Here is a 24,636-nt window from a genome sequence, read left to right as displayed (position 1 = left end):
TGGAGACGAGGGGGCGGAGTCTGGACTATCACCTGAAGACCAGGGGGCGGAGTCTGGACTCTCACCTGGAGACGAGGGGGCGGAGTCTGGACTCTCACCTGGAGATGAGGGGGCGGAGTCTGGACTCTCACCTGGAGACGAGGGGGCGGAGTCTGGACTCTCACCTGGAGACGAGGGGGCGGAGTCTGGACTCTCACCTGGAGACGAGGGGGCGGAGTCTGGACTCTCACCTGGAGACCAGGGGGCGGAGTCTGGACTCTCACCTGGAGATGAGGGGGCGGGGTCTGGACTCTCACCTGGAGATGAGGGGGCGGAGTCTGGACTCTCACCTGGAGACGAGGGGGCAGAGTCTGGACTCTCACCTGGAGACCAGGGGGCGGAGTCTGGACTCTCACCTGGAGACCAGGGGGCGGAGTCTGGACTCTCACCTGGAGACCAGGGGGCGGAGTCTGGACTCTCACCTGGAGACCAGGGGCGGAGTCTGGACTCTCACCTGGAGACCAGGGGGCGGAGTCTGGACTCTCACCTGGGAACGTTTTACAGACTCAGATCTGGTTTTTCAGGCCGTGGAGTCGAGTCATCAGGAGAGCTGCGGACCGATCCAACAGACTGTAAGTTTGATTCATGTTTCAACTCTGACTCCAGAAACTGTTTTCTGTAAACTTGACTCTTTATTTAAAGCTTTTGTACAAAGTAAATATGAAATAAAAGACTATCATCCAGGTCAGAGAAACTCTCAAAGGCTGAAACAAACGTGACTTGAGGACAAGAAAAAGGACGTCTAGTTGACTTGTTTAAAACCTTTGAAAGAAAAGGACACAGATAAAAAAAATAAGCAGATCAAATTAAATTAAATTAAACTCTGACTATGAAGACTTATAGAGTGGTTCTGACGATGACCATTGGAATTTGATTTATGCCAATAAAACTGAAAACTAAAACACAAAAACCGCTAACTAACCCCAAAAACTACAGAGGAGCATGCAGGTGAACAAGCCTGTGTGTGTGTGTGTGTGTGTGTGTGTGTGTGTGTGTGTGTGTGTGTGTGTGTGTGTGTGTGTGTGTGTGTGTGTGTGTGTGTGTGTGTGTGTGTGTTGAGTATTGTGAATTTATAAAAAAAAAAATTATTTACAGAAATATTTTAAAAAGCTGGTTCAGTTTGAGAGAGGAATTCAGTTTCTTGATGCCGGTGATTCAACAGATACATAAATCCGGCTTCCCTTTTTCTGTTTCAACTGGTATAAACCGGTCTTATCAGGTTTTTATTTGTGCCTTTTTATTCTAAATGCAAATGAGCTACACTTTCCTAACTTCCTCTGAAAACTTCTCTGAAATAATAGAACGTAAAACAGCCGGATTCAAAAACGTGTGTTCGTGTGTGGCCAACTTTGAAATGGATAAAAAGGTTTATGCCAACAAAAGTGGGTATAAAAACAGATTCTGCATCTGCATTGATACAAATATCTTGCTTGATCTACTTGAAAAAAATAAGTCAACTTTTTGCATGAGATTATTATGTAGATCAATAAAGACTAGTCTTTGTATAAACTACTTAATGTTATGTATGTAAATAATACATTTCGCAAGTGTGGGGGCAAAAATTGTTGTTCGTTCAATAAAGGTGTTCAAAAATGAATGTCAGGACACACTCAGCTGTCTTTCTGGAGTTTTAATGAAAAGAGAAAAACATTCAATGAATGGAGGTTCAGACAATGCCGACCTGATCAGACGAACAGTCAGCCTGTAAATGCCCTAGCAATGTTTAAGCACACGCTACCTTATAATGGCCAGGCTGGGAACAACTAGACAAAATATCACCCTGGCAACCATGCTAGACTCTGTGTCAAAGGAGCATGACCTCGCCAAGGAATGTTCACTTGAAAACAGGATTTGTGCATTAGTGTTAAAGCATACAAGGCAAAAAACATTGTTATACCAAAATTTCCCATTACATTCCACCCTTTTTAGCATTTTATGCTAAACCATAATAAAATAGGAAATTTTGCAATGACCTACCCCGTGACCCTGATGCTCTGCCCCGCATCAGACAAACGCTAGCACACCCAGTCTCCAACTTGGGAGTTAAAAAACCCAGGCAGGGGATCATAGGTCACGGGTACAGAAGAGCCAAAACCCCTCCCCCCACTCGACACGAGGAGGGTAAAAGACTCATCCGTCTAGCTACACTGAACCTAAATAAAAGGGGGGAAAAAAATAATATGAAAGGGAAATGTCCCATAATGAAATATAAACTAATCTACTTCAAACAATAACAAAACAAATCACATTTAGCACAATAGTCCATGAAGGAAAAAGGAGAAGAAAAAAAAAGAAAAATCAAAATCACCATGTGACCAAGCAGTAAGGATAAAATGTGAGGAAAAAGGGTAAAATCATAAAAAAGAATGACAACATTTCTCATATGTCCTGGCATAACTCTCCATGTATTAACCCTTCGTAACACAGGGCTAATGCTTGACTCCCTCTCATTTTGTCAACAGGACATAACAGCTCAATACAGTTCAGAACAGCATAAATGAAAACATCCGCTTGAGGAACGATTAATGCAGAATATAAAGTTGAAGTAACTCTTCTTCCTCCACGAAAAGAGGAACCCACTCACCATCCCGATCCACCTCCTGGGCAAACCACCCAGGTGCGGTGGGGATGGCAGAAGCCACTAGTTTCTTCACTAATGGCACAATACAACAAAGAAAAACACACAAACCCAAAAGAATAGTAAGGGGGGGCAGAGAGGTGGAACAGCGCAGTTTACCACCCTGAAATGGAAAACCAGGACCTCCTCTGCAAATGCAACAAGTTATTCAGGTGTGCAACAACATGTGTCATATTGATCTCGTTGGTCAGCTTCCTCATCAGCGTGGCCATGGCACGGTACCACATGTCCTCTAGCTGCGCCGTCGTGTTGGTCGTGTAAACAGCAGACCTCCTCACCAGGCGGTGAGGTGTATTTGCCGCATCAGAATTGTGGTCAGGAGGAGGTGAGATTTTCGTGCTGTTGGCCTGTGATGTGTGGTCGTGCAGGCTCTCCAACAGCAGCAGAATCAACCCCGCCCCTATGGAGATGACCAGCAGGACGCTGGTCGCCACCCTTAGACCGCATCCGAGCCACCTAAGGGGATGGTACGGCCGTGGCCTCTCGATCAGGTACATGGCGTGCGTGTGGATCAGGTACGTGACTTCACAACAGACAAAATAAAGAAAAATTATTTACATGTTTCACGCTTGTCACAATCAACCCAATCATACACAGCTCATACTCGCAATGGCAAGAATCCCATTTCCATACAATCCGGGTCAAATACAGTATCAGAAAAGTAATCTGCAACCATTCGAATGGTGAATCAACTGAATTTTACAATTCTACGTCACCATGCCTCCATTCAGTGTCTAGAATGATTCAAAAAGACTATATTATTCCATTTCTAAACACTGGCCAAAACGTCCTCTGAAGCTCTTGTGTTGTCCAGCAGACAAAGATCTCCCTCGTCAGACACAGACCACACCACATCAAGAAGCCATTTATTTGCATCATTTTAACAAAAAGAAATGTCAACAGAAAGGAAATGAGATAACACCTCCCTCTCATCCACGCAGCTTCACGTGAACGTGCAGCAGACTGCAGCCGTTTACACACACGAGCATTTACACACACACACACACACACACACACACACACACACACACACACACACACACACACACACACACACACACACACACACACACACACACACACACAACCTTGGGCCCTGCTGCAGCCTGCAGCAGCCCCCTTTTCTCCTATTTTTCAATATCCCATCAAAACCCATGTTTCTTACGCCATTATCTATCTGAGGGGACATTGTCCCATTTTTAACATGCTTTTAGCCTTAAAGGAGCATGAGGCAGGATTGAGGCAGGATTTATGACAAAAATTTGTATACGTTTTAAGTTTTCTAGTAATAATGTCAGATGAAGCGTTCCAAACCAAAAAGAATGAGCCCTCTAGTGTATCTCTCTGTTGCCTTGAACAGGCTGTGTGCTGCAAAATGTGCTGCAATTGTGACCGGAATTTCCCGCGCTGTCCTGCGGATGTGACGTCACATTACGCTGCATGCGCGTTCTCCCCGTTCTCCCGTGCCGGCTTCGCAGTTGGCTGCAGTACCCCTGACGGCTGTCGTGGTCAAGGGTGGCGCTAATGAGTCTCATTTCTTAAAAGGAGCCTCATGCTCCTTTAAATTAGTTTAAGCCGTCTGTAAGAAATGGCCAAAACTGGTACTGCAGTCACTTTCAAAATATTGTTGAGCAGCGTGTACCCCCCCCCCCCCCCCCCCCCCCCCGACCAGAGGTTGCCAGGTTTTTCATCCAACACGTTTGTAGCGGCTGCTGCGATAATTAGAGCCGAGCTGGCAGCCCGGATGCCGAAACTTTACTGAATTCGTGATTGGGAGATAGGTGGAGGGTGGAGCTTCAGGCCAAAACAAAAAATGAAAACATCAACATCAGTTGAGGGTTGCAACTCCTCTTTTTAAACTGGAATATCCTGGCTTGAGAGCTGTTGTCAGTGACATAAGTATTTGAAATGAACGTGATTTTTAAATGTCTGTTGACATATCGGGGTCATTTTATGATTCGTTTTATTATTGCTCTTACATACAGCTCCTTTAAGTCCGTATATTATTTCGCATAAGATTTATTTTAATTCTCTCCAAAATCTTTATTTCCTAGTTTAAGGGACGTCTCCCGTCGACTAAGAGTATTTTAGAAATTATTTTAGGAAATCCTACTGAAGCAGTTAAAGCAGCACAACGTGACTTTCAGCTTTTCTGAGTTTGGCGGCATCTTTTGGACAAAAGCGGTAGTGCGTTTCCCATGAGCACCAGCGCGTACTGCCGGAAAACTCCTGTCCCGTCGCGTGCATTTGTTTTAAGAGAAGACGGGACGCTTTTCTGTTTCACCAAGTGAACAGACGGAACGCAAAAAAAAAGATGTTAAACTGCTGGAAAGGAACTGGAATTTACCGGGATTCCTTAAACAAGGAAGCCAGGGAGTGGTATATGGAGAAAATAATGATTATTAACGGTCTGGATCCATACGAAATCCCTACTAAAGAATGGAGCTCCTCGTCGGAGCGCCACTCTTTAGAAGGATTTACTGCCGCAGTTCTGCACAACCCACGTCTTAGGCTACCTTGTTTAGGAGTGTTTGGCAGCTGCTTTGGTAAATGTTTGACTCACCATGTGTTTCAATAAATTAGTATAATAGTACAACATACAGTACATGTTTTGTATTACTCTTACTTTTCTTTTCTTTTTTTTGACTGCTATATAATGCTGAAGAGGCTCCGAGGCGTGAGCAATATTTGTTTTTCCTCGTGACATTATTTTTTTCCTCTGCAGCTACAAATCAAAGGGAGGTCTATAGGATCAAAACAGTCTAGAGACAAGTCAGAGCCTAGGGAAGTCGCTAAAGCTGAAGAAATGCCCACAACCGGCTGGCTGATTTCTTCTCTAATTCTCGTGATTTTACTTTTAAAGAAGCTCATAAAGTCTTCACTACTGAGAGCTGCAGGAATGCACGGCTCAACAGAGTTGTAACTCTTTGTCAGCCTGGCTACAGTGCTGAACAGAAAACGTGGGTTACTTTTGTTATCCTCTATAAACGTTGAATAATAAGCTGTTCTGGCTTTGCGAATGGCTTTTTTATATACTATTAGAATATCTTTCCATTCACGATAGGAGTCTACAGACTTACAAGAGTGTCACTTCCTTTCCATTTTACGCACGTTTTGTTTCAACATGCGGATATCTGAATTATACCAGGGAGTTAAGCTCCTGTGGCTAGAAACCCTCCTTTTCAAAGGAGCAACTTCATCTAAAGCTGAATGCAACAAATCAGCAGTGTTACTAACAAGAAAATCAACATCAACATCAGAGCTAGAACCCAGGTCACTGGCCTCTATTGCTTCAGTAGAGGCTTCACTATTTTCCACTGTCGCAAGATGAGCAATGGCCTCCTTAAATTTAGCAATAGCTTCATCAGACAAACATCTGCTAAAATAATACCTCCTGCCCTGCACTTCAACATCGACAATATTAAATTCAAACGTTATTAAATAATGGTCGGATAAAAGGGAGTTTACAGGTGACACCAACAGATCATCAGTTTCAACACCGTAGGTGAGAACGAGATCGAGAGTATGATCAAAACAATGCGTCGGCCCGTCCACTTTTTGTGAGATACCCATTGATTCTAGAAGAGAATTGAAGGCTAATTTAAGATTATCGCTTTCAACATCCATATGAATATTAAAATCACCCACTATGATGAATTTATCTGTACTGATCACTAATCCAGAAAGGAAATCTGAAAATTCAGACAGAAACTCTAGATAAGCGCCAGCAGGGGGCCGATACACTACCACTAACAAAACTGGCTTCTCTGATTTCCAGCTTGGAAATTTCAGACTAAGCGTGAGGCTTTCAAATGTATTATAATTGCACTTAGGTTCAAATTTTGTTTGGAGACTGGAGTTATAAATTGCTGCGACTCCTCCGCCTCGGCCCGGGCGGAGTCGATTCATTCAAACTAACATACTCTTCCTCCTGTAACCATGTTTCTGTTAAGCAGAAAACATCACTCCTACTCTCTGTAATTATATCATTTACTAACAGAGACTTGGAGCTTAACGATCGTATATTTAGTAGTCCGCATCAAATTTTTCGGTCTCTTATTGGTAGCAAATGTGCATTGGTTTTAATTTCTACAAGATTATTTTGGTTAACGCCTCTATAACGCCGCACCTGGTGAACTTTTGGAAGGCGAGGAACTGCAACCACTTCTATTTTGCTAGGCACCTGGTTAGAGTTGCCAATTACATCATGTAATCCTATAGTTTTAGAGTCGCCAATTACATAATGCAATCCTACAGTTTTGTTGGCAGGCGTTGGTCCTCGAGAAGCAGCAGAGAAGTGTGTTAAACTACAGCTCTGCATCCTGGCCTGGAACAAATCTGCAAATCTGGTCCCAAGGGAAAGATTACTATCAGAGGGTTCTCTCAGACGTTTGTAAGTTTAATTTTCACGAAAGGAAAACAGTGTGCTACTCAAGGTTTACCCGTATCAGGGTCTGTGCAGCTCGCTGACGGAGATAGGAGTCAAGGTTTACACCGTGTCCTAACTGCATGCGACGCGAGCAAGCGTCAGCATCAAAAACAATTTCATTGCTTTATTTTATATTGGACTGTCCAAACTGGCTGCGAGCAACGCAGCGCGACGCGGCGCGCCGTTTTGAGCTGGACTTTTGTCGGAGGCCCGGTTTCTATTTTCTTCCTGTCGCTTGCGTTGAAAGCCGGTTGAAAGCGCTGTAGGAAACAGTCATTTCAATACAAGAACCTCAATAAAGTTAAAACTTCTAAAAAAGGTCAGAAACTTCAGCACTGACCCCACACACCCCGGACATGCCCTGTTTTCCCCACTCCCCTCTGGAAAAAGATATCGCACACTCAAATCCAGAACCACAAGACTGAGTAACAGCTTTTTCCATCAGGCCGTCAAAGCCATCACCCTACCCCTAAACCAGCCCACCTGACATGGACTGACACCAATCCCCCAACCCCTCCCACACACACTCATGACACTCGTGACCGTTTCCTACAGCGCTTTCAACCGGCTTTCAATGCGAGCGACAGGAAGAAAATAGAAGAACATTTAAATATCACAATATCAAGCTTGTTTTCTGTTTAGAAAGTACAAACGTAGGAAGATTACAAGTACTCACCCATCTTTTACTTTTCTCTTTACTCTTTTAGGAGTTTCTTTCAGGAGCGCACGGGCGGGGCTGAATAAAGACTGATTTATGGTTCCGCGTAAAATCGATGGCGTTGGGTCTGCGTTGGTGTAACGCGGAACTATAAATCAGCCTTTTAAAAAGCGAGTTTCAGCTGTCAATCAAAATAACGTGGGGGCCAATAACGCTTTCAGTGTGGACAGAGAGCGTCCGATTCCACGCAGTGCGACGCGATAGTCGGACGCTCGCGTGCAGTTAGGACAGGCTGAAAGATTTTACTTTACTCACTATTAAATTGAGATTTCTTAAAAATCTTTAAGCACAATAAATTTAGTTTTGATTTTAGAATAACCGCAATTTGGATTATCTTTAAAACAGAAAATAAAAGAGTAGCACTGCTAAATTTTAATTTTAATTTACCCTTTAACTTTAACCGGATTCCAGAAGAGCCGAAATTCCAACTTTAATTATTTTTCAAAATTAATTTTTTGTTCTCCAGACAGTCAAAATTGTTATGCCAGACATTAACAGACAAAACACAAACTTCTCCTTACTCCACCTGTCCTAGTATTTATGGCCCTAAGTGCCCCCAGGCCCGGTCTGGTGACTCTAGATTCCCGAAACTCAGAGCCCCCAATTTTCAAACTTGGAGTAAGTCTACCATTCTCTGACACAAAGCCTCTCGTTTTAATTTTTCCGACAAAATGAGGGCCTTTTTTCCCCTAAACGTGCCCCAAAAGTCACCAAATTTTGCACGCAAGCCAAGCCTGGTGTGATATTTAATAGTTTGCATTAATGGGCGTGGCCTAACGGTTCAACAGCGCTCCCTAGAAAACTTTGTTCCTCAAGCCCCACAATACGGTTGTGGCAGGGTGGAGGAGCAGCCACTCAGCTGATTGGGCACAAATGTGCACAAATGTGCCCAATCAGCCTCTCCACCCTGCCTGCCTTCATAAAGAGCAGCTGCACACCAGCAAGAGGTCTGCTGGGAGAGGGCTCTGCTGAAGGCAGGCAGGGTGGAGAGGCTGATTGGGCACAGGTGTGCCCAATCAGCTGAGTGGCTGCTCCTCCACCCTGCCACAACGGTTTGACGTACATGCACGAAAATCGCTACACACCTGTATCATGTTGCAACTTAAAGAAAAGTCTTTTGGCGCCATGGCCGAAACGGAACAGGAAGTCGGCCATTTTGAATTAATCGTGTAACTTTGGCGCAATTTATGCCTTTTTGTCGGCCGTTAATGTGGCCGAACCGTAACATGCACCCAGGTGTGTTATACATCAAAATGTGCGTCTCCATCCTGCAACGACGCACATTACTTTTCTCAGTCAAAAGCGTTACCGTGGCAACGATAGACGCCAAAAAGCGCAGCCCGCCTTCATCTGATTGGTCCATATTTGATAATCCCTACTTTCTGCCATAACTTTTGAATGGTTTGGTATAGAGAGTCGTGGGTGGTGTCATTCGCTAAATGTCCAGGCCTGAAGAATCTACATGAAGTCATACAAGCTTCCACTGCAGCCTGAACGTGCACACGTGTGGAGGCCCCGTTCATCGCCGCTTGCAGCTTCAATTATTGTTGTCACTGTTCTGTGTCTATTATGTGTGTTTCTCTGCAGATGAAGGTAGGTGTGTGTGAGCTGATGTGAATCCAGCAGCATGGATCAGTGTGAGGGCAGAGAGGAGGGAGTCATTCCGTCCAAAACCTCCCCGAGGGGAAAACCTGAGAGTCGGAGAGAAGAAAAGAGGTGAGATGATCAACTCTAACTGTCCATGGCTCTTCTGCACGTCAGAGTTCAGCCCTCACCTCACCAAACACCTTTATTACAGGAGACAACGTCGTCTTGGACCTGGATCTGAACCTGGACCTGTACCTGGACCTGGACCTGAACCTGGACCTGAACCTGGACCTGAACCTGGACCTGGACCTGGCCCTGGACCTGGACCTGGACCTGGACCTGGACCGGGACCTGAACCTGGACCTGGTCCCAGCTGTGTTTCCTTGAAGAGTGATGCATCAAAGTATTTATTTTTCACTTTTAAAGATGCTCCTGGTTTTCCTTCAGAGAGGTGAGTGGTTTCTAAACGTTGATTCTGAGAAACGTAACTGAAACGTTTCCATGGTAACATGTTTAAAGTGAACATTTCTCTGTTTTGCTGCCGTTGTTAGATGGTTGTTGATGTTTCCAGAAACACAGCAGACTATAAAGGGGGTGTTGGAGTCTCTTCTGAGTGACTGTAGTTCAGCGGTTTGTCCAGCAGGGGGCATCTTTCTGCTGTGGTTGCAACATCATTTAGGGAGGAAGTTCTCCTCAGGTGGACGGTGTTGCTGGATGCAGGAGGACAGATGGTTCCTGGAACCATGTGAACATTGATCTGATCCAAGATGGCGCCTCCTATGGTCGCCTCGGTGTTTCGCTCTCTGATTTCTTTCAGCTTTCTGTGTATTTTTCCTGTTTTCTGCTGCCCTTCACGGTTCACCTTCAGCAGAGAACAACTACTTAACATTAGGAAGTCTTCTCCCGGTACTTTTTGCCCAGTTTTCACCGATCCTGACAGCATAAAAGAGATTTTGGTCGGAGCAGCAGCGGCTGTTTACCGGCTCTACAGAAGACGCAGACGGGGAAAGCGCGAGGGAGCTCTCGTGCGGCTGAGAGCGAGAGGATTCCGAACCCCGCTCCCCTCCATCCACCTGGGGAACGTCCGCTCCCTTACTAATAAAATAGATGAACTTCTTCTACTCATCTCAAAGAACCGGAATTTTAGCAGATCTGCCGCCGTTTGCTTCACTGAAACCTGGCTCAGTGATCTCGTCCCGGACAACGCAGTACGGCTGCCGGGATTCCAGCTCATCCGAGCGGATCGCAGCAAGGAACTCTCAGGGAAGACATAAGGTGGTGGAATCTGCTTCTATATAAACGAAGGTTGGTGTACGGATGTGACAATGCTAAAAGACTCTTGCAGCCCTCACTTAGAGGTTCTCTTTGTGAACTGTAAACCTTTTTATTCACCGCGGGAGTTCTCATCCTTTGTTCTGGTCGGGGTATATATCCCACCGGACGCGTGTGTGGCTGAAGCCACGCAGCGGCTGGCCGACCAGATAACAGACTTGGAGAGAAAACTCCCGAACTCACTCTCTATTGTTTTGGGGGATTTTAACAGAGCAAACCTCACTCACGAACTCCCGAAATACAGGCCACATGTCACGTGTCCCACCAGGGACACGTGACTCTGGACCATTGTTACACCATTATTAAGAACGCATACCGCTCTGTTCCCCGCGCAGCTCTAGGACACTCGGATCACTGTCTTCTTCATCTGATCCCAACCTACAGGCAGAAACTGAAAACATCTAAGCCTGTGGTGAGGACTGTGAAGAAGTGGATAGAAGAGTCAAAGCTGGAGCTTCAGGCCTACTTCGACCATCACCACCATCATCATCATCATCATCATCACCATCATCATCATCATCATCATCATCACCACCATCATCATCACCACCACCATCATCATCACCACCACCACCCCCCTCCCCCCTGCTGCTCCACCATCACCATCCCCCCCTCCTCTCCCCCTGCTGGTCCACCATCACCATCCCCCCCTCCCCCCCCTGCTGCTCCACCATCACCATCCCCCCTCCTCCCCCCCTGCTGGTCCACCGCCACCACCCCCCCTCCCCCCCTTCGGGTCCACCTCCACCATCCCCCCCTCCCCCCCAGCTACCCGCTTTTTCACACCTCACCACAGCCAGCTGTGTGAGGTGCCCTCATGCCTCAAATGCTCCACCATCATCCCAGTTCCCAAGAAACCCACCATCACAGGACTAAACGACTACAGACCCGTCGCCCTGACGTCTGTGGTCATGAAGACCTTTGAGCGGCTGGTGTTGAGCCACCTGAAGGAGACCACACGCTCCCTGCTCGACCCCCTGCAGTTTGCTTACCGGGCAAACAGGTCGGTGGATGACGCAGTCAACATCGGACTGCACCACATCCTGCGTCATCTGGACACCTCAGGGACTTATGCGAGGATCCTGTTTGTGGACTTCAGCTCGGCGTTCAACACGATCGCTCCCGCAATCCTCCACCAGAAGCTCACCCAGCTCACTGTGCTGCCCCCACCTGTAAGTGGATCAGCAGCCTCCACCTGTCAGTGGATTACCAGCTTCCTGAGTGACAGGAGGCAGCAGGTGAGGCTGGGGAGCATCACATCCAGCACCCGGACCTTCAGCACTGGCCATCACCGACTGCACCTCAGGGGACCTGTCTGTGAAGCTCCTGAAGTACGCGGACAACACCACCGTCATCTGCCTGATCCGGGAGGGGGACGAGTCCCTGATCCGGGAGGGGGACGAGTCCCTGATCCGGGAGGGGGACGAGTCCATGTACAGACGGGAGGGGGAACAGCTGGTCCACTGGTGCAGTCGGAACCACCTGGAGCTGAACCCGCTCAAGACTGTGGAGATGACGGTGGACTTCAGGAAAAACCCACCGCCACTCCCCCCCCCCCCTCACCATCCTCAACAGCACTGTCTCCACCACAGACTCCTTCAGGTTCCTGGGATCCACAATCTCCAGGGACCTGAAGTGGACCACCCACATCAACTCCGTCAGGAAGAAGGCGCAGCAGAGGTTAAACTTCCTGCGTCAACTCAGGAAGTTTAACCCGCCACAGCAGCTGCTGATCACCTTTTACTCTGCCATAATCCAGTCTGTTCTCTGCTCTTCCATCACTGTCTGGTTTGGATCAGCCACCAAACTGGACAGGCACAGACTGCAACGGACAATCAGGTCGCCAGAGAGGATAGTTGGGACTAACCTCCCATCTATCGACGACCTGTACCGGTCCAGGACCAGGAAACGGGCAGGTCGAATCTCTGCAGACCCCTCACACCCAGGACCAGGACCAGTACCAGGACCAGGACCAGACCCCTCACACCCAGGACCAGGTCCAGGATCAGGACCTGGACCAGGACCAGGACCACACCCCTCACACCCAGGACACAGCCTGTTCCAACTCCTCCCCTCTGGACGGCGCTACAGAGCTCTGTGCGCCAGAACTTCGAGACACAGGGACAGTTTCTTCCCCCAAGCGGTTCCTCTGATGAACTCTCACAACTAATAGAGTCTCATAGTAACCAAACACGTGCAATAAAAAAAAATAAAAAATCATCTAGCACCTTCCTTGACAACCATGTCTGCCTCACTCTGCTGCACCCCTCACTTTGAATTTCTTTGTATAATTTGTATAATCTTTTTGTATTTTTTTTTGTATAATTGTCCTGTAAAATTCTTTTCTTTCTCTACCTCAAACTGCTGCACCTTAAATGTTTATTCTGTATCATAGAAATTCCACATTTGTTTTATTGTTTATTTTACTACCAAAGAGCGAAACTACCGGAGTCAAATTCCTTGTTCGACAATGTTCGAACCTGGCCAATAAAGATGATTCTGATTCTGATTCTGATATTGATCTGTTGAGAAGGTGGTCTTTGTGGACACTTGCTGGACCTTCTTGTACCACCAGATTGAGAGCTGGTACTGGGAGAAAGACGTGGACGTTCTCAGTCTGAGGAGGACCAGAGAACCTTTAACATGACAGGAAGTCCTCTGGTGGACTGTCCTAATCCAAACATGACTCCATGGACCTTCAGACATCATGTGACCTAGTTCTTCATGATTCCTCCACAGAGAGGACCAGCAGATCTCAGAGTCCCCCAGCGGTCCGTCTGTTCAGCAGCATCAGACCCAGCTGGACTCCATCTTTCAGGTCTGTACATGAACAACAACTCCTTCTCCACCTGTTGTCCTGATGTCCATCTGCATGCTGGTCTCTGGAGACCAGTGGACTGTCAGTCTGTCCAACATGGGTCTGATGTTTGTCTCCATGCTGGTCTCTGGAGACCAGTGGACTGTCAGTCTGTCCATCATGGACCTGATGTTTGTCTCCATGCTGGTCTCTGGAGACCAGTGGACTGTCAGTCTGTCCAACATGGACCTGATGTTTGTCTCTGTGGTTTCAGTCTGGTTGTGTCCTTCATGTGGTCTTCTGTTCCAGATGCTGGAAGACGACGTCATCATGTTTGTGAAGGACGAGCTGAAGAAGATCCTGAAGGTTCTGAGTCCAGATTACCCAGAATCCTCAGAGAGTCTGGAGGAGGATGAAGATGAAGAGCAGAAGAGCATCAGAGAGACATTCATGAAGATCACAGTGAAGTTCTTGAGGAGGAGGAAGCAGGAGAAGCTGGCTGACCTCCTGCAGAGCAGTAAGACGTTTCTCTGAACATCTGAGCTGCTGGATAAACCACACCCAATGTCTCAGTAGAGGACCAACATTCACAGATCAGACACAACATTAAACCCGCTGGAAGGTGGAGGAACTCAATTTAAGAATGTATTAATATTATTACTATACAAAGATGGTTGTTATTATTATTATTATTATTATTATTATTATTATTATTATTAATAATAATAATAATAATAATAATAATTATTATTATTCCCTCTATTGTTCCCTCCCGCGGGTCTCCTCGGCTGCCACTGGGGGGGCCCGCGGGCGGTGGGTTTCCTCCCGCCCTCTTCTCCCCTCTGTGGGGTTGCTGGTGGCCTGGGTTCCGGGTTCTTCATTGTCGGCCTCTGGTCTCGCGGGTGGCGGGGTTGCTCCCACAAACAAACAAACAAACAAACACACACATAATCATATACATACACGTACACACACACATAGACATACACACACATACATATACACATACACACACACATAGCCACACAGACATATACATACACGCACACACACAGATAGACATACACACTGGCTTGTTCACCTGCATGCTTGCTCTTTAGTTTTTGGGGTTTGTTAGTCGCGTTAGCTTAGCTCAGACTGTGATCAGATCTCGAGATTCGGGGCGATCGGTGCTCGTGTTTTGGTCGGTTCCGTGTTTCGTTTGTGGTTTTTGTTGCAGATTTCCAGTGCTTGACGTGAGGCCTCCGTGTGTTCTTGCTTCCTGGTTAGAAGTGGATGTCACCCCCCCCCCCCACCCACCCCCCCAAAAAAAAGAACAAAAAAAAACACTGGGTTTGTATGCGTGTATATATGTATGTGTATGCATATGTATGCGTATATATATATATATATATATATATATATATCAAATATAGTAACAATGCACATATATATACCTTAGGTTTTTACCAGCATGGTATTAACCATTAATATGTGTGCAAACAAGGTAAAAAAAAAAGTATTCAGTTCCAGCAAACACAAAACAAACACAACTCGTGTGTCTGAAGTGAATTGTTGAGGAATCACTTTTCTTGTTCCTCTGATTGATCGGAGGGGTTTTTGGGAGGAAAATGCTTCAATACTCCTCATTGAACCAGTGATTAGTGAATGTTGAAATTTTGATTCTTTAGAGGAAGTAGAACTTGTTGTGGGCTGGTTTTAATCACTACGTGGTTTTCTTTATTTCATCTTTATTTAGATACCGTTGATACCGTTTGTCAATCCAAACTCAAAGGTCAGCTGCAGAAGAAGCACCAGCATGTGTTTGAGGGGATCATTAAAGCAGGAAACCCAACCCTTCTGGAGCAGATCTACACGGAGCTCTACATCACAGAGGGAGGGGCCGGAGAGGTCAACGATGAACATGAAGTCAGACAGATTGAAGCAGCTTCCAGGAAACCAGAAGGAGCAGAAACAGCCATCAGACAGGAAGACATCTTTAAACCCCCACCTGGAAGAGGAGGACCAATCAGAACGGTGATGACGAAAGGAGTGGCCGGCATCGGGAAAACACTCCTAACACAGAAATTCAGTCTGGACTGGGCTGAAGGCAGAACCAACCAGGACATCCAGTTCCTGCTTCCATTCACCTTCAGACAGCTGAATGTGCGGAGAGAGGAGAAGTTCAGCTTGGTGGAACTAGTTCATCGATTCTTCTCTGAAACCAGAGGAATCTGCAGCTTTGAAGAGTTCCAGGTGGCGTTCATCTTTGATGGTCTGGATGAGAGTCGTCTTCCTCTGGACTTCCACAACAACAAGGTCCTTACTGATGTTACAGAGTCCACCTCAGTGGATGTGCTGCTTACAAACCTCATCAGGGGGAACCTGCTTCCTTCTGCTCGTCTCTGGATCACCACACGACCCGCAGCAGCCAATCAGATCCCTCCTGAGTGTGTCTCCATGGTGACAGAAGTCAGAGGGTTCGCTGACCCACAGAAGGAGGAATACTTCAGAAAGAGGTTCAGGAACAAGAAGCAGAGCAGCAGGATCATCTCCCACATCAAGACATCCCGGAGCCTCCACATCATGTGCCACATCCCAGTCTTCTGCTGGATCACTGCTACGGTCCTGGAGAACGTTTTGGAGAACGTCCTGGAAACCAGAGAAGGAGGGGGGCTGCCCAAGACCCTGACTGAAATGTACATCCACTTCCTGGTGGTCCAGGCCAAACTGAAGAAGGTCAAGTATGACGGAGGAGCTGAGACGGATCCACACTGGAGTCCAGAGAGCAGGAAGATGGTGGAGTCTCTGGGAAAACTGGCTTTTGAACAGCTGCAGAAAGGAAACCTGATCTTCTATGAACCAGACCTGAGAGAGTGTGGCATCGATGTCAGAGAGGCTTCAGTGTACTCAGGAGTGTTCACCCAGATCTTTAGAGAGGAGAGCAGCCTGTACCAGGACCAGGTCTTCTGCTTCATCCATCTGACTGTTCAGGAGTTTCTGGCTTCTCTTCATGTCCATCAGACCGTCATCAGCTCTGGAGTCAACCTGCTGGAAGATCAACGAACAACTCAACGTTCTTCAACCGGTTTCTATCAAACAGCTGTGGACAAGACCTTACAGAGTCCAAACGGACACCTGGACTTGTTCCTGCGCTTCCTCCTGGGTCTTTCAGTGGAGACCAATCAGAACCTCCTACGAGGTCTAATGACATCAAACCAAAGAAGTTCACAGAACAATCAGGAAACAGTTGAATACATCAAGAAGAAGATCAGTGAGGATCTGTCTGCAGAGAGAAGCATCAACCTGTTCCACTGTCTGAATGAACTGAACGATCAGTCTCTGGTGGAGGAGGTCCAAGAGTCCCTGAGGTCTGGACGTCTCTCCAGAGATAAACTGTCTCCTGCTCAGTGGTCGGCTCTGGGCTTCATCTTACTGTCATCAGGAGAAGATCTGGAGGTGTTTGACCTGAAGAAGTTCTCAGCTTCAGAGGAGGCTCTACGGTGGCTGCTGCCGGTGGTCAAAGCCTCCAAGAAAGTTGTGTAAGTACCAACAGACACATGTTGGACCTGTGGAGTGGAGGCTAGTTTCTGACTACGTCTGGTTTTACCTCCATATTTCATGTTTTCTTCACTTGTTTGGAGTCTTTTTTTCAGCACAACCTCACATGAGTGAGTTTACGCTGGTTCTTTCATTTCCAGAAACTTTAATGACACATTGGACCTAAAATCACACACAAGCATGAACTCTGACAAGGAAACACAACAGTGAAATAACCTGGTTGTTGTTCTTTTCTTCCGTCTGCAGACTGAGTGGCTGTCACCTCTCAGGGAACATCTGTCCAGTTCTGTCCTCAGTTCTCAGCTCTCAGTCCTCCAGTCTGACAGAACTGGACCTGAGCAACAACGACCTGCAGGATTCTGGACTGGAGCAGCTATGTCCTGGACTGGAGAGTCCACACTGTAAACTGGAGTCTCTCAGGTCAGGATTCATTCAAGTCTTCTCCAGGTCCAGAGAACATGCTGCTAAACGTGTCTGCAGCAGGACACTTGAGCAGAGAACATGCAGCAGACCTGTGTTGTGTGTCTGCAGCAGGACACTTGAGCAGAGAACATGCAGCAGACCTGTGTTGTGTGTCTGCAGGCTGTCAGGCTGTCTGATCTCAGAGGAAGGAAGTTCTTCTCTGGTCTCAGCTCTGACCTCCAACCCCTCCCACCTGAGAGAGCTGGACCTGAGCTACAACGATCCAGGGGATTCAGCAGGGAAGCTTCGGTCTGGACTGGAGGATCCCCGCTGGAGACTGGACACTCTCAGGTAGGACAATCTCAGGTAGGACACACTCAGGTAGGACACTCTCAGGTAGGACACACTCAGGTAGGACACACTCAGGTAGGACACTCTCAGGTAGGACACTCTCAATTCAATTCAATTCAATTTTATTTATATACCGTCTAATACAACAGATGTTGTCTCTAGACGCTTTCCAGAGATCCAGAAAAACTCCCCTTTAGGAGGGAAGAAACCTTGAGCAGGACCAGGCTCACAAGGGGGAGACCCTCCTGCCGACGGCCAGACTGGGGGAGTCGGGGGGGGGGGGGGGGGGGACTGGGAACGCAGGCCAGAACGCAGCTCCCGAGGCTCCGGCCTGCAAACATGCACAAAAGAGAAAAAAGGGGGGCCGGCACAAGAAACTACAGGAGCGATGGACAAAAATGATAGCTATGAGATATTTATAATCAATAAAAATGGTAATGGAGAAGAGAGGAAGGGAAAAGGGGAGGAGAAGAAGGGTGAGAGGCACCGCCCAGTGGATCATGTCGGTGCCCCCCTGCAGCATAAGCCTATAGCAGCATATCTACCACCAAGCTATATTTGAGACTAACTATTATAGTCTTGTTCTATAGCTGCAACTATGACTACTGATTCTAACACACTAGAGTTTACACTACCTAGAGATTTACCAACACCAGCTAGAGGTTTACTAAACACTAACTATAGGCTTTACTAAACAGAAAGGTTTTAAGTTTAGTTTTAAAGGTGGAGGTGGTGTCAGCCTCCTTAACCCAGATTGGAAGTTGGTTCCATAGTAATGGTGCCTGATAGCACAACGCCCGCCCTCCGAATCTACATTTAGATACACGAGTAAACCTGCACTCTGGGAGCGGAGAGCTCTGCCAGGAACATAAAGCACTATCAAATCTTGTAAATACTACGGAGGTAAGCCGTTTTGGGCTTTATATGCAAGTAATACAATTTTAAATTGGATTCTGAATTTTACAGGTCTCAGGTAGGACACTCTCAGATAGGACACACTCAGGTAGGACACTCTCAGGTAGGACACTCTCAGGTAGGACACTCTCAGGTAGGACACTCTCAGTGGTGGAGCGCAGGTCTCAGTACAGAGGGGGCGGAGCATTCTCCATGGGCCCTTATGATAGTCGTTTTAACGTTCAACAACACCTCATCCTACCCATCAATCAACATTTATTTTCATTTTTATTGAGCCAAGCAAGCTTATAGGCCTATGCTGCAGAAAGCAGAGTAAAGTCACAAACTTGTTCAGAAGAACACACACACACACAGTCCTGACAGCTGTCAATCACCTGGCTGTCACTGTCAGATAGTCACGGACTGACTCAGTTCCATCTTTGGTACAGCTTCAATACAAAAAAAACATAACTGGTCTAAAATGACACAATCTATTTAGATAGATATAGACACAGCGGTCTATAACATCATGTAAACATAATTTCTGAGCTCTATAACAGAGAATAGACTCGGCGGTCTAGTTGACAACAACACAAAGCTCATTCAAATAGGAAGGTGGTCAAATACCACAACATTCTGATAAATACATTATTTATGAAGGTTACACTGACTCACCAATGGCAGTTGACTCTTCCATAACCCTTGGCCCGAACAAAATAATCCAGGTAACGTGGAAAACAAGGTAACATTCAAAACTTTGTACTTTGGGGGTGTAGTGGATACAGGAGTGTCCTACAGGTGATGGGGGGGGGGGGTGTAGTGGATACGGGAGTGTCCAACAGGTGATGGGAGGGTGTAGAGGATACGGTGGTGTCCAACAGGTGATGGAGGGGAGATGTAGTGGATACGGGAGTGTCCAACAGGTGATGGGGGGATGTAGTGGATACGGGAGTGTCCAACAGGTGATGGGGGGATGTAGTGGATACGGGAGTGTCCAACAGGTGATGGGGGGTGTAGTGGATACGGGAGTGTCCAACAGGTGATGGGGGGGGGGGTGTAGTGGATACAGGAGTGTCCAACAGGTGATGGGGGGGGGGGGTGTAGTGGATACGGGAGTGTCCAACAGGTGATGGGAGGGTGTAGAGGATACGGTGGTGTCCAACAGGTGATGGAGGGGAGATGTAGTGGATACGGGAGTGTCCAACAGGTGATTGTTTGTTTGTTTGTTTATTTGTTTTCACATATAGAAAACATTTGTAACACAATATAAAAGTACAAAGAAATGTGAAATGATGGGGGGATGTAGTGGATACGGGAGTGTCCAACAGGTGATGGGGGGGTGTAGTGGATACGGGAGTGTCCAACAGGTGATGGGGGAATGTAGTGGATACGGGAGTGTCCAACAGGTGATGGAGGGGAGATGTAGTGGATACGGGAGTGTCCAACAGGTGATGGGGGGGGGGGGGTGTAGTGGATACAGGAGTGTCCAACAGGTGATGGGGGGGTGTAGTGGATACGGGAGTGTCCAACAGGTGATGGGAGGGTGTAGAGGATACGGTGGTGTCCAACAGGTGATGGAGGGGAGATGTAGTGGATACGGGAGTGTCCAACAGGTGATGGGGGGATGTAGTGGATACGGGAGTGTCCAACAGGTGATGGTGGGGTGTGGTGGATACGGGAGTGTCCAACAGGTGATGGGGGAATGTAGTGGATACGGGAGTGTCCAACAGGTGATGGGGGGGTGTAGTGGATACAGGAGTGTCCAACAGGTGATGGGGGGAATGTAGTGGATACGGGAGTGTCAACATAATTTCTGAGCTCTATAACAGAGAATAGACTTGGCGGTCTAGTTGACAACAACACAAAGCTCATTCAAATAGGAAGGTGGTCAAATACCACAATATTCTGATAAATAAATTATTTATGAAGGTTACACTGACTCACCAATGGCAGTTGACTCTTCCATAACCCTTGGCCCGAACAAAATAATCCAGGTAACGTGGAAAACAAGGTAACATTCAAAACTTTGTACTTTGGGGGTGTAGTGGATACAGGAGTGTCCAACAGGTGATGGGGGGGGGGGGGGGGGGGGGGGGGTGTAGTGGATACGGGAGTGTCCAACAGGTGATGGGGGGGGGGTGTAGTGGATACAGGAGTGTCCAACAGGTGATGGGGGGGTGTAGTGGATACGGGAGTGTCCAACAGGTGATGGGGGGATGTAGTGGATACGGGAGTGTCCAACAGGTGATGGGGGGGTGTAGTGGATACAGGAGTGTCCAACAGGTGATGGGGGGAATGTAGTGGATACGGGAGTGTCCAACAGGTGATGGGGGAATGTAGTGGATACGGGAGTGTCCAACAGGTGATGGAGGGGATGTAGTGGATACGGGAGTGTCCAACAGGTGATGGGGGGGTGTAGTGGATACAGGAGTGTCCAACAGGTGATGGGGGGAATGTAGTGGATACGGGAGTGTCCAACAGGTGATGGGGGGATGTAGTGGATACGGGAGTGTCTAACAGGTGATGGGGGGGGTGTAGTGGATACGGGAGTGTCCAACAGGTGATGGGGGAATGTAGTGGATACGGGAGTGTCCAACAGGTGATGGAGGGGAGATGTAGTGGATACGGGAGTGTCCAACAGGTGATGGGGGGGGGGGGGGTGTAGTGGATACAGGAGTGTCCAACAGGTGATGGGGGGGTGTAGTGGATACGGGAGTGTCCAACAGGTGATGGGGGGATGTCGTGGATATGGGAGTGTCCAACAGGTGATGGGGTGGGGGGGTTCTGACATCTCTGCTTCCTCTGAGAGAGACTGAGCTGGTCTGACCCTCCTGCTCCTTCCAGGGTGGAGCCTGCTGGACAACGATGGTTAACACCAGGACTGAGGAAGTGTAAGTGTGTTTTTATTCAACCATATTCACTCGTTCATGAGTCAATCAGTGATCAATAACTGATCAATAATAACTGCAGCTGCTTGTTTGTTCTCTCCATCAGATTCCTGTCAACTCACCATCGACACAAACACAGTCCACAAGAACATCAAACTGTCTGACAACAACAGGGAGATGACACTTGTGGGGGAGGATCAGTCATATCCTGATCATCCAGACAGGTTTGATGATGATGATCTTCCTCAGCTGCTGTGTAGAGAAGTTCTGACGGGTCGCTGTTACTGGGCGGTCCAGTGGAGTGGAAATGTTTCTGTATCAGTGAGTTACAGAAGAATCAGCAGGAGAGGAAACTCTGATGACGGTTGGTTTGGAGGAAACGATCATTCCTGGAGTCTGGACTGTTATCCAGGTGGTCAGTACCGTGTCTGTCACAATAACAGTGGAACATCCGTCACCTCCTCACATCCGTCTTCAGACTGTGGCAGAGCAGCCGTGTACGTGGACGTTCCTGCTGGAACTCTGTCCTTCTATGAAGTCGTCTCTGACAGACTGATCCACCTCCACACCGTCAACACCACCTTCACTGAACCTCTCTGTGCTGGATTTGGACTCTGGCCCTGGTTTGGTTATTGTTCCTCAGTGTCTCTGTGTCCAGTTTAGTCTCCAGAGTCTCCTGTCAGAGAAACTGTCTCTGTTGGATCCTGGACTTGGACTCTGGTTCTGGTTCTTCAGAGTCTCCATGATGATGACGATGATAATGATGATGATGATGAAGGTGATGATTATGATGAAGGTGATGATGATGATGAAGGTGGTGATGATGGTGATGATGATGATGACGATGATGATGATGATGATGGTGATGATGATGAAGAAGGTAATGATGATGATGATGATGATGATGAAGAAGGTAATGATGATGATGATGATGATGATGAAGTTGATGATGATGATGAAGGTGATGATGATGATGATGATGATGATGATGATGATGATGATGATGATGATGATGATGATGATGATGATAATAGCCGTTAACCTTTAGTTTTTTGGTTTATTGTATTTTTATTTGATCTTTTTCACATTTAAACATTAAATAATTTACTGGACAGTTGATATTTGATCATAAATTAGATTTTTATCTCATTATTCTTGTTTTATTTTTCATTCTGTCTCCAAATGTTTTTATCTTTGACTTCACATTTACATTCTTAAAGTTTTGTTTCTTCCCTGAAAGAAAATTTGATCTTCAAATCTAAACATTTCTATTTTATATTCAACTTTTCCAGTTGGTACAATATTTGATTGATTTATCTGATTGTTTTAATTTGATCCCTTCAGTTTTCAAAGTTGATGTAAAAATGAAGTGAGAAGATGGAAATATTCATGTAAGATCCAACATGTAAAAACACCAGCAACATGTTTAAAAGTATTCAAGTAGTCTTAAAACCAGTTTTTTAAGGGAAGGTTTATATACTGCAACTTTAAACGCTTGAGGTAAATATCCTAAGTTTAGGGATACGTTGATCTGGTCCAGTATTGTCGTACCAATAAGAGAAAAAAATTACGTATCCTCACCACCTTCTATAGGGGCCCACACCTACCACCACCATCCTCACCACCTTCTATAGGGGCCCACACCTACCAGCACAGTCCTCACCACCTTCTATAGGGGCCCACACCTACCACCACCATCCTCACCACCTTCTATAGGGGCCCACACCTACCACCACCATCCTCACCACCTTCTATAGGGACCCACACCTACCACCACCATCCTCACCACCTTCTATAGGGGCTCACACCTACCACCACCATCCTCACCACCTTCTATAGGGGCCCACACCTACCCACACCATCATCACCACCTTCTATAGGGGCCCACACCTACCACCACCATCCTCACCACCTTCTATAGGGACCCACACCTACCACCACCATCCTCACCACCTTCTATAGGGACACACCTACCACCACCATCCTCACCACCTTCTATAGGGACACACCTACCACCACCATCCTCACCACCTTCTATAGGGGCCCACACCTACCACCACCATCCTCACCACCTTCTATAGGGACCCACACCTACCACCACCATCCTCACCACCTTCTATAGGGACACACCTACCACCACCATCCTCACCACCTTCTATAGGGGCCCACACCTACCAGCACAGTCCTCACCACCTTCTATAGGGACACACCTACCACCACCATCCTCACCACCTTCTATAGGGGCCCACACCTACCACCACCATCCTAACCACCTTCTATAGGGGCCCACACCTACCACCACCATCCTCACCACCTTCTATAGAGGCCCACACCTACCACCACCATCCTCACCACATTCTATAGGGGCCCAAACCTGCCCCCACCATCCTCACCACCTTCTATAGGGGCCCACACCTACCTTACTTGCTTATGGCAGTCCATCGTTGTCGATGATGACTTCATATCTCCCGGGGGGGGGGGTTCAGCGCTTGGTGCGCTCATGCCACCTCTTGTGGCTGTGCAGACCAATTGCTGATCCGCACACTTTTCCACACAAGGGGCAGGTGTGTGTTGAACCTGGTTGAGCAGTCCTTGCAGCGCGCTCATGCCGCTGCCTGCGTTTTTCCGCACGTGTTAAGGATGACTTCTCCTCCAGGTGGGAGACACCTGAGAGGCAGGAGGATCGCCAGATGTCTCGGTCTGCTGCTGTCTTTTCCAGGTTGGTTGGTGCTATGTTGCAGTTCTTGAGCAGTGCCTTCATGTGGTCCTTGTAGCGCTTTTGTTGCCCTCCTGCAGACCTCAGGCCGGATTGAAGTTGACCATAGAGGACCTGTCGAGGTAGGCGGGCTGCAGGCATGCGGATCACATGACCTAGCCAGCGGAGCTGTCTGCGAGTCAGAATTACCTCTATGCTGGATGAGTTGGTGCGCTCGTAAATCTCTGCAAAGGTCATGTGATGTTCCCATGTGATGCCCAGGATCCTTCGCAGACAGCGGATGTGAAAGGCCTCCATAGATCTTA

General features: G+C 47.3%; 1 protein-coding gene across 3 annotated transcripts; it reads left to right on the top strand.

Annotated features, from left to right (window-relative positions):
* The first annotated feature begins 534 nt into the window (after nt 1–534).
* Nucleotides 535–22,748, top strand: LOC133421848 (NLR family CARD domain-containing protein 3-like). 3 transcript variants are annotated; one of them, XR_009770700.1, is made up of 10 exons: nt 535–611; nt 9,412–9,540; nt 9,623–9,862; nt 13,483–13,561; nt 13,850–14,057; nt 15,279–17,061; nt 17,327–17,500; nt 17,663–17,848; nt 21,572–21,618; nt 21,722–21,763. XR_009770700.1 is itself a non-coding variant. In XM_061711635.1 (10 exons), exons 2-10 carry the CDS (start codon nt 9,452–9,454, stop codon nt 22,276–22,278), a joined length of 3,348 nt encoding a protein of 1,115 aa, XP_061567619.1. In that variant the 5' UTR covers nt 535–611; nt 9,412–9,451; the 3' UTR covers nt 22,279–22,748. The 3 variants fall into 3 exon arrangements, 2 of the variants coding, with proteins under 2 accessions (XP_061567619.1, XP_061567620.1); XM_061711635.1 differs by having other exon boundaries at nt 17,663–17,833; nt 21,722–22,748; XM_061711636.1 differs by lacking the exon at nt 535–611 and adding an exon at nt 2,609–3,192 and having other exon boundaries at nt 17,663–17,833; nt 21,722–22,748.
* Nucleotides 22,749–24,636: the final 1,888 nt, after the last annotated feature.

Source organism: Cololabis saira, chromosome 21, assembly GCF_033807715.1.
Source record: "Cololabis saira isolate AMF1-May2022 chromosome 21, fColSai1.1, whole genome shotgun sequence".
Taxonomy (NCBI): Eukaryota; Metazoa; Chordata; class Actinopteri; order Beloniformes; family Belonidae; genus Cololabis; species Cololabis saira.
The sequence above is the reverse complement of the archived record's forward strand: the minus strand, read 5'-3'. Positions and strand labels throughout refer to the sequence as shown.